We start from the raw sequence: 18,422 nt of genomic DNA on the forward strand, positions 1-18,422 counted from the left end.
AGCCCATATGTCAGGTTGAGTCAATGATAATAGGGCCGTGAATTAGTATAGCTCCCGTAGCCCAAGTAAGTGGGAGATTTCACATCTCCAATAACTAGTTCGTTCATTCAACCAAAGTGTATCGAGCTCCTGCTTACTTCTAAAGATGAATGTAATACCATTCCTTCAGTCCAAGAAGGAATGTAAATGGAAGCATTAGCTTAGTAACAACAGAATTGATCTTTTACGTTTACAGCTAAGAATACTAGGGGTGACAAGTATTTGAGTTTGACTTTACCACTTCCCCTTCTGTTTAGTCTTTTCATTTCATTGGCGGGAGAAATTCAAAGAGATAGTTCATTTTATTAAATAATAGTCCCATTCATGTGAATAGTACTGTAGAGTGTGCTGTCTGATATGGTATTCACCAGCTACATGGGGCTATTTAAATTTCAATTCATTAAAACTAAATTTATGAAAAATTCATAAAAACGACAAATTAAATTTAAAAAAATCAGTTCTTCAGTTGCACTAGCTCTGTTTCAAGTGTTCAGTAGCACTTAGCTAGTGGCTGCCGTATTGGACAGGTTAGACTACAGAACATTTCCATCAACTCAGAGTTCTGTTGGACAGCAGTAATGTAGACTTTTGCAGCTCACTTTTTGGATGCATTCTCTCACTTTATCCTCACGATAATCCTATAAAATGGCAAAGTGTACAATATTATTTATAGCCACAAAGATGATGAAACTGAGGTGCCAGAAGGTTAAATAGTGTGTCTTTCTACAGGATTTAACTTGAGAACTTCCCTTGGGAGCAAACAAATGCAAGTAAAGATAAACACAAATAAATAAAGGATTTTACCTACAAATTTTGATCTTAAAATATAAGTAATTTAAAAGCAGAGTTGCGGTCTAGCTTTTCACTGTTGTATCCTGATGTCTGTCACAGAGATTGGCACAAGCTAAATACCCAGTAGCTACTAAATAGATGAATGAATACGTGTAATTTTTAGTCCAAACAGAATTTGCAGTTTAATAGGAATTTTTAAATGTGGATATCTGTATCAAAGGCACTGCTGGATTACGGGTTATCATTAAAGTTCTGGTTAGCAAAAGAAGAAAGACTGAAGTTTACACTCTTTGTTCTGCTTGTGGTCTCTTTTTAGTATAGCCATAGCTAGGGAATAAGTTTTTCTATTCCTTGCTGGGTTCAACCGTTTGGAAAGTTTGAAATAATTCTCTGAATGTGTAGGTGCTGTTTCCTGGCAATAAGATTAAATAAACTGTTGCTGCAAAACATTGATTTTGCATTAACTGTTCTTGCTGTGTATTTGGGTGTAACCTAGAAAAGAATTGTTTTAAGTCAGCATTTGTGGGTCATGAACATGAAATGGGTATGGTTTAGTCTTAGGTATGGTGTCCTAAAATAATAAATTATATTTTATTTCAGAATTCAGTTAAATGATATATTGTACAACAGTCATATTTCACCATGACTTAAGGTACATCTCTTATAGAGATAGCATAGAAATGGCCACATATGTAACCTTAAAACCTTATTTTGGAAAGAGAAAAGGAATAGAACACTGAGTAATTATGTTTTCCAAAGTTGGCTTTTATAATATGTAAGATATGTAATTCTAATATTATATTAGCTTTTAATAATAGGTAATACTAATATGATTAACTGCTATTTACCAGGAAGGCAAATAGATAATCTGTACAAGTGTCAGTATTTTTGTTCTTGCCATTAAGTTAGATCCTTGTGTTATTTGGTTGCTTGGGTGGTTTTTGAAAGGGCAGTGGGTAGTCTGAAGGCACTTTTCAGCATAAAGTATATAAGCATTAAAAGCATACTAAACAATGGAGTTGGCTGAAGACACAACCTTTAGACACATAGACACTGCCAACTTTAAAGATTTAATGCAGTTTTCTTAGTAGCTTAGTTAATCCCAGACCAAAATGATTTACTGGCGGTTTTTGGTATGAAATGTTCTCTTCACCTGATATTAGTCTTTCTTAGCGTGGATTTTCTGACTCTTAAAGTTGATGTCAAATACTGAAAGGGATGTTGTGATGCTTCATAATAATTTAAATTCCCTTCAAAATCATAAGTTTAGGGCTTTCTTAAGATTGTATGTGCTCTTTGCTCAGCCCTCTCAGTGTGGGCATGGAACATGAGGCTTGAAGATTGCAAAATCAAAGAAATCGTGATGATGTGTCATGGTTTCTCAGGAATCCCTGTTCTACAAGCAGAAGTTCGAAACATTTTCTGTTAAGGAAACTCAGCAACTCTGAAGCAATGTGGTAGCTCAGAGAAGCAAATTTCCATGTCTAGAGCTTGTACACTAGCTTTCTTTGCTCACATTAGAGAAGGTTGGGATAGTTCTGAATTTGCTCCTTTTGATTCAAGTTGAAGTTCCTGAACCAAGTACCTGAGTAGGTGGCATCCCACTGAAAGGTTCATTTTGTTTTTGAAAACAAGGTTCTTCTCACCTCTAGCGAATTGCGAAATGGATGAATTTTACAATATTATGCATTACATTTCAGTGCCAATTTTATTTGCTTTGGTCACTAAAGTGTTAGGTTAGAATGGTGTTAGACTTCTCTTGTGTCGTCTGGCTTTGACAATCTTTACACCAGTGATTAATTGTCAGGTTGCTGCCTGGGAGGGTGCCCCCCATTCTTGCCCTTCTGCTTAGATAATGCTCTGCTGTCAACAGACTGAAATCTGGGTGTTTGCCGTGGTGAATATAGACACTGTTTAAAGTGGAATATTGTCATCCTTCGATTAACGGCTGTGGGAGAACTTCATAATTTATTAATCTTAGTGTACAGTAAATGAGCTGTTGATGCGTTCATGCACATTTCCTCCAACTGTAATATTGGAAGTAAGTTTAAAGGTGGCCCCCAGTGAGGAAGCTGTTGGCCAGAGAGGTTAAATAATTTGATCCAGGTCACACCTCTCTTCAAGTGGCAGAACGGACTTCAATCTTCGTCCTGTATAGTAGAGAACAACTATGTCTCTCAGTGCGCTAAAAGAATATTATTTGCATATTAAGTAGAATCTTTTAAATGATTTTGAGATGCTCGAGACTTTTCTCATGGAGTGATTTGGATGTGAGCAGTGATCACACATGTCATTTTTGAGCAGCTGTGGAAGAAGGAAGAACATGATTATGCCACGTGCTTAATCTATTACATCTGGTTGCTGGAAAAATTCAAAAATTCCCTGATTGTTGAAAGAGGAAATTTCTCCCCCTTTGGAGCATTTCTGTCAAAAACTCTTTTAAACAATGAATTTTGGCTGCTGGGTGGTGGCACTTAGTTATGCTGCCTGATGTGGTGCACCCAGAGAAGAGTTTTAGATAAAATGCCCTTTGAAGGCCTTGATTGCCCTAACACTATACACAATTTTATAATTTTGGATAGAAAACAGAGCTGTGGTGATTTTTATGGTGAAATTATTTTATTTTGGCCCTTGACTGTCCCCATGACCCGCTCATGGGAGGGGCTGAGTCTTTTCTATGAGACAGAGCCTTAATCAAAAAAAAGCCCTGGAAGGTTTTCTTTATTTCATTTGTCCTAGATTGGGAAACATTTTAAACTCCTTACATTGATCCTCCTTCACCAAGATTTCAAGCCCACCGATGATTTCATTTTACTTTCAGTCTAATTGTGCATGCTCGGGCTTTAACCATAAGCCATTTTGTGTGGTCACTTAGCACCTTTATTTTACCCAAAAGATAGACTTCATCTTTGCAGCCTTATTGCTGTAGGAACTGAACAGAGGATTTCCTTGGAGGACACCTGCGTTGAGTAATCTCTGAGCAACTGCCCCTGGTTTTGATGGCAACCCTTAGCTTTGTGAGAAGAAATCCCCACGTGATTTGGCTGCTTCCGTGGGAATGGGATTTGAAGGAGGCAGTAGTAAAACCTCTTTAATTGAAAGTCTTCTTCATAGGTTTTTTTTTTTTTTAAGTATATATTATTAAATCCTTTGCATTAGTTATAGTACTTTTATTACTTACCTTCATCAGATACTTTGGCCAAAAATGTTTTGCATAATGAGCCTCTCATAGAGTTGCTATTGAGTAATGAAGAGTGAATTTCTTTGGCTCTGATTATTCAAGTGATTTCATAATAAGCAGAAGTACTATTGTATTTTTGGATGTGGAATACTTGGCAGTGTCACCTCCTCCCTCCCACAAAAAGCACTGAATTAATGATACCTTTAAAGTAACATCCATTTCTTCTATGCCAGGTCACTTCAGGTGGGACATTCATTGGCATTGGACGGAAAACACCAGATTGCCAAGGAAACACCAAGTACTTCCGCTGTAAATTCTGCAATTTCACTTATATGGGCAACTCATCAACGGAACTAGAACAACATTTTCTTCAGACTCACCCGAACAAAATAAAAGCTTCTCTCCCCTCCTCTGAGGGTGCAAAACCTTCGGAGAAGAACTCTAACAAATCCATCCCTGCACTTCGGTCCAGTGATTCCGGAGACTTGGGAAAGTGGCAGGACAAGATCACAGTCAAGGCAGGAGATGACACTCCTGTTGGTTACTCGGTGCCCATCAAACCCCTTGATTCCAGACAAAATGGTACAGAGGCCACCAGTTACTACTGGTGTAAATTTTGTAGTTTCAGCTGCGAGTCATCGAGCTCACTTAAGCTGCTAGAACATTACGGCAAGCAGCATGGAGGAGCACCGTCAGGTGGCCTTAACCCAGAATTGAATGACAAGCTGTCCAGGGGCTCTGTCATTAATCAGAATGATCTAGCCAAAAGTGCAGAAGGGGAGCCAATGACCAAGGCAGACAAGGGCTCTAGTGGGGCGAAGAAGAAGGACTTCTCCAGCAAGGGAGCAGAGGATAATATGGTCACGAGCTACAATTGTCAGTTCTGCGACTTCAGATATTCCAAAAGCCATGGCCCCGACGTTATTGTAGTGGGGCCACTTCTCCGTCATTATCAACAGCTCCATAACATTCATAAGTGTACCATTAAACACTGTCCATTCTGTCCCAGAGGCCTTTGCAGCCCAGAAAAGCACCTTGGAGAAATTACTTATCCATTTGCTTGCAGAAAAAGTAATTGCTCCCACTGTGCGCTCTTGCTTTTGCACTTGTCTCCGGGGGCGGCTGGAAGCTCAAGAGTCAAACACCAGTGCCACCAGTGCTCCTTCTCCACCCCCGACGTGGATGTGCTCCTCTTTCATTATGAGAGCGTGCATGAGTCCCAAGCATCGGACGTCAAACAAGAAGGCAATCACCTGCAAGGATCGGATGGGCAGCCGGCTGTCAAGGAAAGCAAAGAACACTCATGTACCAAATGTGATTTCATTACCCAGGTGGAAGAAGAGATTTCCCGACACTACAGGTAAGCCATACGGGGGAAAAATAGTGAGAAAATGATAGAAAGTCTCCAGAGGGCTGACCCAAGAATTGTTGGGAATGATTGTGGTGACCTTGGGCAGTTATAGAACAAGATCATGTTCTGTAAGATCATAGACTGCAGATTCTATATTGGTAGATGTAATAACCACAGATTTTAATTTGGTCACTTGTTTCAAACTGTTTACTCTTATGTTTCATACCATCTACTGAATATATTTTAAAATTCTCAATGATGCTGATATTGCTGATGGTTTTACCGCAATTCATTAATTTGTCCTCACTAAGTATGAACCCATATTCCATGATTTTTGATGGAGCGGCTTCCAAATGAAAGATACCACTATAATATGTACTATTCTCTATTCCAACTGGGAAAGAATCCGCTTGAGAACATGTTGCTCGTTTTTCTTTTAAAATGAAATCGGACATTCTTCTAGTTTTAAAAAATTAAGCAACATCCTTGTTTTGCGTACAGACAGTAATGTGAAGCAGAGAATTCTGTAATATGTGTGACTTTGGGTTTCTGTACACTCTGAGCGAGTAAAGCTGCTTAAGTTGTTTCAGATTTGTAAATAGATGTAGGGTGTGTTAGTGTTTTCCTTCTACTTTCATCTTATTCTCGTTATAGACATTAACTTTCCCAATTCATCTTTCATACTTTCTAGAGATGAGTTTAGAATACATATCTTTATTTCATTTATGTATTCATTTCTTAACTAATTAACTCCAAAAATACACATAGTGCCAGGCATTGATTATAAAATAGGAGAAAAGAACATAAACATAGTGCCCTTATGGAACTTATGATTTAGTAAAATCCTGGTAGCATAGTGCATTCAGATATTACTTCCAGAGTATTGGGTACTCTTGTTATCATGCCTCTAAGCATCAAAGTCAAGAGCTTTATTTACTATTTTTAAGGGCTTTTCCATATGCAAACTCAATATCCTAGTTTAAAAATCTGGTTATTTAAATGTTCACATCCCGAGATTTTAAATAGTTCCTCCTATTCTTTTAAAAGGTTGTGTGTTAGTACCAGTGTGTGTCTGTTTTCTCAGTCACCAGTAACGAAGCAGTTTATGTCCAACAATAGGCTAACAATGTTACATGTTAATTTGAAGGGCATCCTAATGTTCACAGTGGATCTAAACGTTCAGAAAACACTTCCTTGAGATTTACACTGTTTAATTTATAAGGTCAGCCCTGGGAAAGACACAGTCCTGCGATCAAATATGTGTTCACACTTGCAGTGAGTGTTTCTGGCTCTTTTGATGTTAGCTGCATGCTTATTTTTTTCTGGGGCAAGCAGACATTAGCTTTCTTCCGAGCCTTGTTTGTGTGTATACTGTGCATGTACATTTCTTAAGCGATGTAGAAATTAGATAACCCATTCTTTTTTTGAAGGAGGAGGCTTTTTTTAATCATGAAGAAATTAGCCAACACACACACACATTGATGCATGTAGATACCAGGTCCCTTGGATGAGTGGCTTTTTTTGAGGAAGCTGAGGCTATTGGTTGAAAACTTGGCTGGAAAAATAGAGATTCCATATGTTTTGGTTAAACAAACAAAAAAAAATCTAAGAAATAAATATGAATAAAAATACTACTGAATAATCTCAGAGTTTAATTAATATTCAGTAATGAAAGTAAGCTCCAGAGGGAAGAGACTAGTCCTATTTTGTTCATTGCTGTATCTGCACGATTTAGCGTAGTAGTGCCAGGATGGTAATAGGTGCTCAGTGAGTACATCTAAATAAATGAGATCCCTGTGAGATTTTGACTTCACAGTATAATAAGTGACTTCATGAATAAGTCAAAATCTCCATGGTGAGTTTTAATTTAATCTTTGACTATTGTATGGTCTTGGAACCCTTCTGAGGACACACAAAATGAAAGTACATTTTGAACTTAAGTCAACTTAAGTCAACCTTCTCAGTATTTTATTAGATTAAAAATAATTAGCAGCACTTGTCTCTAGGTCATTATAATCCTCTCGCACTTATTCTTAAAACCTGATGTAGTTTGTGTGATCCTAGGTCCTTTAAGGTGCTCTGCTTGAGTTCTTTTAGAAATATTTGAAATTTGGAGACTTACTGTTTCAGGAGCCACAGCTTGGTAAGAAGTATAAAGAAACTCTACTGAAAGTTGAACAGTGGAGGCTCCAGGGATGTGAAAACAAATAGTCTCATGAATGTTGAAAACTTAATCTGCTATCAAAGCACTTCGCCCAAATGCTACATTTTGAAGGTAGTGTAGGAGGAGAGAAGTTTACCACATCACAATACTATCTTTCTAGTTAAATTTATATTTATTCATATTATTCATGTTGGGAAACTTTTACCACAACTCTGTTATTACTGGGGAATATTCTAGGCTTTTGAGTACTTTATGTACAAGACTTACAGTGTACTAAAAAAGATAGCACAAACAGAGAGCTGTACAATGTGTGAAATCATGTAGCTATAAAATAACTACAGCTAAGAAGCAAGAGAGTTGATTTAAAGCTATCAGAGAAAAACCTCAGTGTGGATTTCATTCCATGGGCATTTTCCTAAAGAACCAGTTTAACCTGAGTTGAACTGCCAACATTATCCATTTAGTAAGTGAAACTTGGCCAGTTCTCCTTTCTTTATGTTTCATATTTACTTATGATACCCCGTAGTTCACATCATGACAGAATTGTCATATTCCACTCATGTTTGTTTCTCACACTCCATTTCTTTTATTATATATTATTTAATTAACCAGTGTACCCATTCTCTAATTGACTACCATTCTCCTAATCAACATTTTCAGTGTTATAACTTTGTGTTTCTAGAGTCGTGGGAGGAATATCTCCTTACAAAGCAACTATACCAGATAAAACATAATTTCTTAGTGACTTGTTAGACTTCCATGAATTAAGTGAAAGTTCTGAAGCTTTTCTCTTCGCCCCTTCACCAAAAGTGAGCTAAACCCAGACTGGGGAGAGCAAGCAGGGAATGCAAGTTTGCATGGATGAAAAATGCTGACATTGATACTGCAGTTATATTGAGACTAAGCCCAGAGTCACTGGCAGAGAGAGGGCGTTGAATCCATGGGTTTCACTCTAAGCTGGCACCTTGAAGTTGGCTAATGTGATGCAACATTACTGCCTTCCTCTGACTCCTGTCAGAAGTAAACACAGATTTATCTCCAGGAAATTATTCCAGTTTTCACCTCCATGTTACGTATGGCTTAAGATAAACCTTATATGAGCTTCCACATTACAACAGTTTACCATATGAGTGTGGATGTAAATCACTACATGTGAAATCAGTAGGAAAAGCAAATAATAGCTTTAGATACCCAGGAACTTCAGATCAGCAGTTTTCATTTAGAAAATAATAATTAATAAATGTTTAAAGAAATGAAAATTACACTTATAAATTGATCAAGCTACATGAGACTATAAATAACCAGGAATATTCAAAAAAGAAACAATAGCATTTTTGAATGGACAATCTAATTATTGAAATTTAAAACATATGGATAAGTTAAGTAATATATTAGCAAATGAGTTAATCAGAGGTTAAATCTGAAGATATTAGCCAGAATACTTAAGAGAGGGGAAGGGGATGGAAAATATCAAAAGTGGATATTAAGATATGAAAATACAAGAAGCTGTTCTGACATGCATCTAATTAGAGTCCCAGAAGAAAAGAATATTGAATGGAAGATAAGCAATCAATATTTGAGAAGATTATGGCAGATGAGTTCTTAAAACTGATGAAAGACATAAACACACAGATACAAAATAGGATAGCTTATGCTGAGCAGAATATGTAGATCTTCCTCGACTTATGATGGGTTTATGTCCCAATAAACCCAGTATAAGTTGAAAATAACGTAAATCAAAAATGCATTTAATACAACTAACCTACTGAAATCATAGCTTAGCCTAGCCTAACTTAAATGTGCTCAGAACACTTGTACCCTATAGTTGAGAAAAATCTTTTAACACAAAGCCTATTTTATAATAAAGTGTTGACTATCTTATGTAATTTATTGAATACTGTACTGAAAGTGAAAACCAGAATGGTTGTCTGGGTACAGAATGGTTGTAAATGTACTGGTTTTTTCCCCTCCTGATCATGTGGCTGACTGGGAGCTGGGGTTCCCTGCTTCGACCCAGCATCATGAGAGAGTATCGTACCACATATCCTGCATATTATTAGCCCAGTAAAAGATCCAAATTCAAAATTCAAAGTACGGTTTCTACTGACTGCATATGGTTTTTGCACCATCCTAAGGTTTAAAGATTGTAAGTCGAACCATCATAAGTTGGGGGCCATCTGTATACAAATAAATTCAGTCATAGACATCTTGTAGTAAAAATTGACATGCTAAGGCAGAGAGATTCCTTAGAGCAGCTAAAGAGAAACAACAGCTCAACTATTCAGAAAAGACTATTAGGTTAACAGTAGACTTTATATCAGCCACAGTGGAAACCAGAAGATGGAGGAATACTATTCAGTTTTGAAGGAAAAAAAAAAAAGTCAACCTAGTATTCCCTACCTGTCAAAACTACCTTCCAAAAATAAGAGCAAAGACATTTTCACATAAACAAAGACCAGGGAACTGTGAGTAAGTCTCAACAGCCATAGCATGCCTAATTTATGCAGTTAAAAAGGGATAGACTGAGTTATTGGGCAACACTATTATGTGAGTTTGCAGGGAGATTGATCAGAATTAAGGTGTTCTAAAGTGCTTGAATTGTCTGGAGTTAGTGAGTTAGGACTTTGTTATGCATATTTTGATAACTTTAGGGATAACTAATGAAAGAGTAGGAAATGAGTACATAACTTCCAAAGCTTTAGAGGAGAAAAATGGACAACAAAATAAACAACACCCATAAAATTCAATCTTTTTTTTAATGTATCCTTTTTTAGAGGATACATGGGAAAAAAGTAGACAAATAGAATTTTTAAAGGAAGATGGTAAAAAAAAAGTCCAGATATCAAAAATCTTAATGAACCTGTGGGGATTAAACTTTCCACTTAAAAGATATTATCAGACATATTAAAAAAAAATTTAACTATAAGCTGTTTATAGGTTACACACTCAAAGCATAAGGCTATGGAGAGTTTGAAAGAGCAAAATAGACTAAGTTATAGGTGCAAATATAAACCAAAGAAAAATTGAGGTAGCTTTATTAATCTCATACAATTTAGCCCCTAAGACAAAAAGCATATGCGGGAAAAGTCATTACTAATGATAAGAGGTTCAGTTCATCAGGGAGATATAATAATTCCAAATATATAAAATATAAATATAAATAAATATATATGTAAAGCAAAAATTGATCAAGAACTACAGGGAAAATATGACAAACCACAATCACAGTTGTACATTTTAGGAAACCTCCCTTATTAAAGGTTGAACAGAAAAAATTTTTTCAAAATATAAAATATTTGAGCAACAAATTAAGAAAAGTATTTATTTATTTATTTATTTATTTATTTATTTATTTATTTATTTATTTATTTATCTTGGCAGTGCCGTGTGGCTTGCGGGATCTCAGTTCCCTGACCAGGGATTGAACCTGGGCCACGGCAGTGAAAGCCCAGAATCCTAACCTCTAGATCACCAGGGAACTCCCTGTTTTTTTTTTTAACTTGATTTAATTAAAATACATAAATTCTACACCCAACAATTGGAGAATGCACATGCTTTTCAAGCAGATATAAAATGCTTATAAAATTTGACACATACTAAGCCAATAAGAAATCAGATTTCAAAAAAACAGTATCATATAGAACATACCCTTATACTCAGTGTAATTAAATCAGACCTCTATAGCAGAAAGGTAAGGATAGATGAAATCACACAAGGCAAATATTAACCAAAGAAAAAAATGAGGTCATTTTATTTATTCCAGGAAACATAGGTGTTAAGACAAAAAATATATAATGGATAAAAAAATGGATAAAAATTGCCAGTACTTATGATTTTATAAAGTGAATTTAGCAAATTCTGGCAATATCAGATGCTCTTGTTCCCAAAGACCATGTAATTTCACTCCTCAGAAGAAAACTTCTTGTACGGGAGCACTAGGAAACGTGTGCAAAAATGTTCAAAGTAGTATTTTTTTAAAGAGCAAAACAACCGAAACAAAAATTAAAAAGCAAAACAAATAAGAAAAAAACCTCAACTATACATAAGAGGTTAGTTAAGTAACTTATAGGTTTGTCATACAGTGGAATATTATACAATAGTGAATTTGAATAAATGACAGTTGAATACAACATGGATGTCTTATAAGTATAATTTTGACCGAATAAAAACAAATCAAAGACAACTATTTGTAGCTTCATACCACTTCATAGAAGTTCATAAAAGAAGTTCATAAAAACTAGCAAAACAAAACTGTGTACATATATTCATATATATTTATATATGTATACACCATGTGTATTTGTTACATTCATATACATATATTGAACTGTACCATAGACATTATTTTCCCTCCATAAATAATATCATTCTTTCTTTCTCTGTATATATATATGTGTACATAGACTCTTTATCACTCTGTATCTCTCTATAGATAAAGAATATATATACATATATCAATCATATTTTATGATCCTATGATTATGTTCATTTTCATTTTTTGCTAAACCTAGATATGAATGTGTATATATGTGTGTGTACACGTGTGTGATTAATATTACACGATAAAATTTTAAAATAAAAATGAGGCATAAATTCTCATCAATACACATATCCAATAAATATTTGAATAAATAGTCAACTTCCCTTATTATTAAAAAACTACTTGAAAATCAATGATATAGTCATTATCTACCTAATTGACTAGAATGTGGGAAAATGTATATATTTTTTGGTAGTGTATGTGATGACAAGCATCTGTCTGTTAGTTAAAATTTTTTAAACAGTGATTGAATATTTTATACATAAAATATATATCTCAGGCTAAAGCAAATAACATTGGATGCAGCAGCTGATTAAATTAATGTAGCTACTGCACAATTTCTACCTTAAAAGAGCTCTGGGAAGGAACATGAACTGTGTGCTCTGCTAGTTCTGAAGAATAGATTTTATGATAAGCACTTAATTATCAGCACATCTGAAAAAGCTAAGTACACAGTGCATTAGTACAGAGTTTCTAAAAGGGTGAGTACCAAGATGGTTACATCTAGATTTGTGTATTTTATGTGTCATGTTCTTTTAAACAATACCTAATAAATCAGTTGCCTGTAAAACCTTGAAATGGACATCATGGTTCAAGTTGAAAATTCCCATTGTGAGAGAGAAAGTTACCCAAGGTATTATAGTCCATCAAGAAAATAACCCACAATTGCACTACCTTTATTTGGATACATTATTTATTAGAAATTTCAGATTTAATGGTCCTGAAGACTTTATATAGGAACAGTTATCAAGTCTTAGAATAAGATAAATTTTAGCCATGATTTACATTTCATATTATATAATTTATTTCCCTTTTCTTGTTTACTGTCTATTTCATGGGAAGATTTATTTTTCTGTTTTGAATGTTTGGTAGGGATATCTTCTTTTTGAAAGTGAATCATAAAGTGAGATTTTTCAGCTATGACATTAGTTGTGTTTTCTTCTACCACGTGAAGGTGAAATCACCCCGTACCCTTCTAAAAAAACCCAGGCACTCCAAATGAGTAAATACTCATCATATTATTTCAGTATAAAAATACAAGATGAGTGGATTGAATAGAATCTTATTCATTCAGAATTTCAATTTTCCTTAGATTATATTTTGTAGACTACTCCTTTGCACTTGACTAAGGCTGAATATTAAATTTTCAACTTTTAAAAGTTGATTATCGGTTACCCACCTATACATCTGTAATTCCTTTTCTGTTTTTGTCCCTCAAATACTTTCTTCAGATGCTTTTCATTCCAACATTCAACAGTGCCAGTGACCTCCAGTGCCACACCTGTAGACTCTTATGACACAAAAAATGACTAATTAGTTGTCACATATACTGAACTATATTTAAATTAAATCACTTCATTTACTCTTTCTTTGTGACAATTTATCTGTAGGTATTTGTTTCCATAATTACCAAAAAATACCTTTGAAGTCTTAATTGATTAGTATTTATAATTTATTCATTTACTTTGATGTCCATTTAGTCATTGAAGAAGAAAAACCATGGTTAAAACTATTGAAAGTGAAATACAGTTATTCGGTGAAGGAGAGCTTTTTAAGTCATGGCATAAATCTCTGGAAGTTAACATTAAAAGGAAAAAACAAAGCGTTGTTTAGAGCTGACTCCACAAATACTGTGAGCTGTTTGTTATGAAAATCGAAATATAGAAATATTATCAGAGTAGAGCAAAAGACTAGCACCTTTTAGCTGATTTTTTTCTAGAATCTAGAAAACCTCAGTTCTTTATGAATTATGAAAATAATTTTTAATCTCTACTAATGAATAAAATGCTACTCCTAGGGTAAAAGGTATTGAAATATGAATGGATCTGAAATAAATGCTTTTTTATAGCACATGAAAATTCTGTCAAGTAGGATAAGGAATAAAACATCTTTTCTCAAAGAAATTTTAAGTCACTTGAATTAAGTACAATTTGGTTTTTTTATGCAGCTTGATGTAGTTTTCTCTGGAGGCAAAAGATGATTATCTCTTTTATCAAAGTTGATTGTGTTCATTGTCTAAAGTTTTGCACTGGAAAAATTGAGATTTTATGTAAGTATGTCCCAAACATTGTATGGGACATACTTACATTAAAATATTATTTGTTTATTATCTGAAATTCACATTTAACTGGGCATCCTGTATTTTATCTGGCACCGATAATGGTAGGGAGATCTACAGACTGCCGTCTTTTTTCCTCAGGTAGCATGAAGAGAATGTTTGCTATCCAGTTGGCAGCAGAGTATAGAATTTAAATTAATGCAAATATATTTGCAGTGTCTTTAAAATTAGTTGGGCTTAATGTAGCTAGAAGTTCTAGGAGTTTTTAAATAATGAAGAGTTTATTCAGAGAACCATTCAAAATATACCATCTGCAAAATATCTATGTACTTCTTAATATTTCTCTGCTGCTTTATGACTTTACATATTAAGTCTAGCATTACCAGAGCTGTGGTGGTTCATTCCTTTGGTTATTAAGTAGATATTTACTGTCTGGATGTTCGGGGTGGAGCTGGAAGGGATATAGAGATGTGTGGGCTTTGATCTTGATTTTAAGGCAATTACAATATAACTGTAAAGTAAGACATACATGATTATTTGGTAAATGAGAGCTTTTTAAATGATGAAATAAATCTTTTTATGCCATCACTTAAATCAAAGGCCATTCATTTTAATAAAACGCAATGTGAAAAAAATCCTCTGGATGACAGAGTTTCAGAGTAGCTCAGAGGATGGTAGGTTTACTCTTGGGTTTGAGTCATTTGGGAAGTCTTTACGGATGAGAAGGTAGTTAAGGTGGGTCTTGAAAAATGAAGAGAAAACTCCCTGAACCTTCTGAGGTTTTCATATTAATGTTGATAAAATGAAATGCATTCAGTAGGTTAGAGCAGAGTCCAAACTAATGTAGTTTCTCAATGACTAAACTTTAATTCTTCAGTAACGTTTCTTATACTAGGCATTAAAATAATCTTTTTATTTTGGGGGGACATGGCATTAAGTTGAAGGGCTTTTCAGTTATTGTTGAGAGTGACACAAGTCAGAAATATACCCAAATCTTTCAGGAACTAATTCCTGAACAAGCTAGTAGTGTTGCATCAACTACCAAACAGCATACATGCAAGAATGACTATGGACACGAGCTAAAATACTGCATCACGCGCTCCGTATTATTTTATGAATTGACTTGTCTGTGCTTCACATTCTTATTGTGTGAAGTAGGGATGGAAATAAGTACTATGTGTGATTGTTGTAGAGTAATATATATAAATGGCCTAGAACTAAAGAATACTAAAAGATGATCCCCAAACAGTGAAATAAAGAAGATGAATGACTATTTGGGGATTATGCTTGACAATGTCATGTGTATAGTTTTAGCTTATAAAGCTGTTAGGGTTGACTTTCGGAGGTGGGAATATGTGCTTTAAGAGGGAAGACGATGTTACTCATCATAAAGAATTCATTTGGGAATGTTCTTTCAAGTACTGAGTATACATACTGAGAGTTCATTCCAATCTAATACTCATCTTGACGTATTTCTGACTATGGCTTCATGACTTTTGCTATTTAAGGTGTGGTCTGGGAACCAACAGCATCAGAATCATCTGAGATTTTGTAAGAAATAGAGACTATTGGGTACCACCCCAGATGTCCAGAATCAGAATCTGAATTTTAACAAGATTCCCAGATGATTCTTCTGCATGTTAGGGTTTAAGAAGCACCGCTCTAGATGTTAGCATAGGTGATTGAAAAGTTCCATGTTGCTCCCAGCTTTTGAAAGTACAGTGATGTTGTCTTTTTAATATATTTCCTATCATTTATTTGATGACTATTATATGGAGAAAGAAGTCCTTCAGTTCTCTAGAGTATTATGCAGCAAATTGCCTTTCCTGCTTCACCTCAGGGTGTTCAATGGCCTGAAAGATGGAGCAGTTTAGCAGTTTACTGCTTAATTGTCAAGCTTTACGCTCTTTTCATTAATAGGAGTCACACTCAGAATCTTATGATTCTGAATAACAAAGATAGTAAGGGCATTACCTGTGTTTTATTAGAGTCACAGGTGGTAGAGGATGTCTTTGAGTGTGTTCATTCAGTTGTTTTGAACCAGGATATATCTACTAATGCAGTTTGTGACTGGTCCCTGCATGGGTGTCCCCTGAAGACCTTACTAAAAATTCAGATTCTCAGGTTATGTCCAGGAGATTCAGATCTTCAATAGGGCAACCGAGAGGCCCTGGAATCTGTATTGCTAAGAAACTCCTTCAGTTGCAGCGCTGCTTGCAGCCCGTTTTGCAAACCATTGCTGTAGTCAGTCTCACTTCTGTCAGTTAGAAGACCTTTCCCTTCTCCTCATGTTTTCAATTTTTAGCCCTCATTTTTCATGGTCGGTATTGTCAGTAATTTTATTTATTTTTGTATAAAGTTAAAAATTCAGGCAACAGAGGATAGAAAAATAGAACATCAGTCTGGAAGGTAGAAGCCCTTTATTCTTGACTTGATGTTGACTAAATGGACACGGCACTGTCTTCATTTTACTTATCTATAAAATGGGCTTTATACCTCAGTGGAATGTGAGATCACATATGTGTGAGTGCTTTGAAGTCTTCAGAAGAAAAGGTGTGTGCGTTGAGCTTGTTATTGCCACCTCGTTTTAATATCCTTCCTGTTAGTATGTGTTTTTCTTTTCAATGTAAAACCCGGTTCTCACTGAAAACTTATCTCTGCAGTTTCTGTCTCCTTTCTGCTTTACACCCAGCCTCACCGTCCTCTGCATTCGGACAGTCCTCCAGCACCTGTATCACGGAAGGTTTTGCCTTGATCAGTCAGAATAAGAGCTCCTCTGTGGGCAGATCAGAACAGCTCTTGCCGAGACCTGTAAGGAGTCAGGGAGTTGTCCGTTGGGACAGGAACTTGAAACTAGAAAACCTAGAAGCCCCCAGACACCTTGTTTCAGAGTGATACGTTGTGATGAATTCATTGCCTAGACAGGACACACCCAGAACTCCTTGTATATTTAGGAGGACATGTCAGTCAAATACCAGTTAAAGGTTGGATGTATTCGTCTTTTTTTGGTGAAGGAATAGGTTGGCTCAAGGACATTTCTAGATTGCAGAGTAAGTAGATATTGAAGGCACATAATCTTAATTACTGAGATATATTACTAGATATATTATGGTTCTAAACCACCCTCCTGAATACACTTACAAAGCATCCCTACCTCTGAAGACTTCAAGAAAACACAGGTAATGCCCTTTCTGTCTTTGTTATTCAGAATTTTAAGATTATGGGTCTGACTACTATTATTGAAAAAGGAGTAAGGCTTGACAATTAAGTTAACTGCTAAACTGCTCCATCTTTCAGGCCATTGAACACCACTAGATGAAGCAGAAAATGCAAAAAATATATTCCACCTGGTAATGTCTTAAAACAAAGGATCTTCTAGGAAATAAACATGGTTTTAAGAAAGATGTCTGTCATGGTTAAGGTACCTGGGGGAGTGGAAAAGAATGATACCAAAATGCCAGTTGGTAAGTTTTAGCTCCTTTGACTAGAGTGCAGAGTGCAGATTCACACAGAAGGGGGGCTTTATTTAATTTTAGGATTTATATTGGTTAACTCATACTAGAGGCACTATTGTTTTCATTTTGCAGGTGAGGAAATTGAGGCAGGTTCAGTAAATTATCCGAAGTCACATATATAGTAAAATACAGAGCCAAGCTTGAAACTTAGGCATTCTGGTTCTAGAGTCTTACTTTTAAGAGAACTAAATTGCTTCTCCAATAGAACTATGAATCTGCTGTTTTAAAATAATTTGTCACGTGGTCCTCTAGTGTCTCGCACTTCTTCTCTTGTATGTTGAAACTTTTTCCTCGTTGCTCTAGAATTAATTGTCTTCATTTCTTGAAATAATGTCACTGTAATTCTTGGGAATGTTTGTTCTTTGGAATTTTTCTGTACTTTGGTAGAAGTAGCAGTGGCCATTTATAGTCTTAATTTATGGGCAGGGATCCCATCACAGTTTTCAAGCAGGGACTCCACCAAGTCAGGGAAACCATAAACTCTCTGCCACAGTGGGTAGTGAGCTCATTAGAACTGTCTTGGGGTGAAGGTCAATCAGAGCTTGTGAATGTGCTTCCTGAAGGTTGTTTGTTTGTTTATGTTTAACTTTTTTTTTTTTAAATTTATTTATTTATTTATTTATTTATTTATTTATTTATTTATTTATGACTGTGTTGGGTCTTCGTTTCTGTGCGACGGCTTTCTCCAGTTGTGGCAAGCGGGGGCCACTCTTCATCGCGGTGCGCGGGCCTCTCACTATCGCGGCCTCTCTTGTTACGGAGCACAGGCTCCAGACGCGCA

At 35.5% G+C, this 18,422-nt stretch overlaps 1 protein-coding gene across 3 annotated transcripts in view; it reads left to right on the forward strand.

The window, feature by feature from the left end:
• Window positions 1-18,422, forward strand: part of TRPS1 (transcriptional repressor GATA binding 1) — a 255,995-nt gene that overhangs the window by 57,020 nt on the left and 180,553 nt on the right. For all 3 annotated transcript variants that reach the window (XM_036830713.1, XM_036830715.1, XM_036830714.1), the window contains one exon: window positions 4,246-5,372. In XM_036830713.1, coding sequence (XP_036686608.1) covers window positions 4,246-5,372 — 1,127 coding nt within the window. The remainder of the gene's footprint in view (window positions 1-4,245; window positions 5,373-18,422) is intronic.

The sequence above is a fragment of the Balaenoptera musculus genome, chromosome 17 (assembly GCF_009873245.2).
Source record: "Balaenoptera musculus isolate JJ_BM4_2016_0621 chromosome 17, mBalMus1.pri.v3, whole genome shotgun sequence".
Taxonomy (NCBI): Eukaryota; Metazoa; Chordata; class Mammalia; order Artiodactyla; family Balaenopteridae; genus Balaenoptera; species Balaenoptera musculus.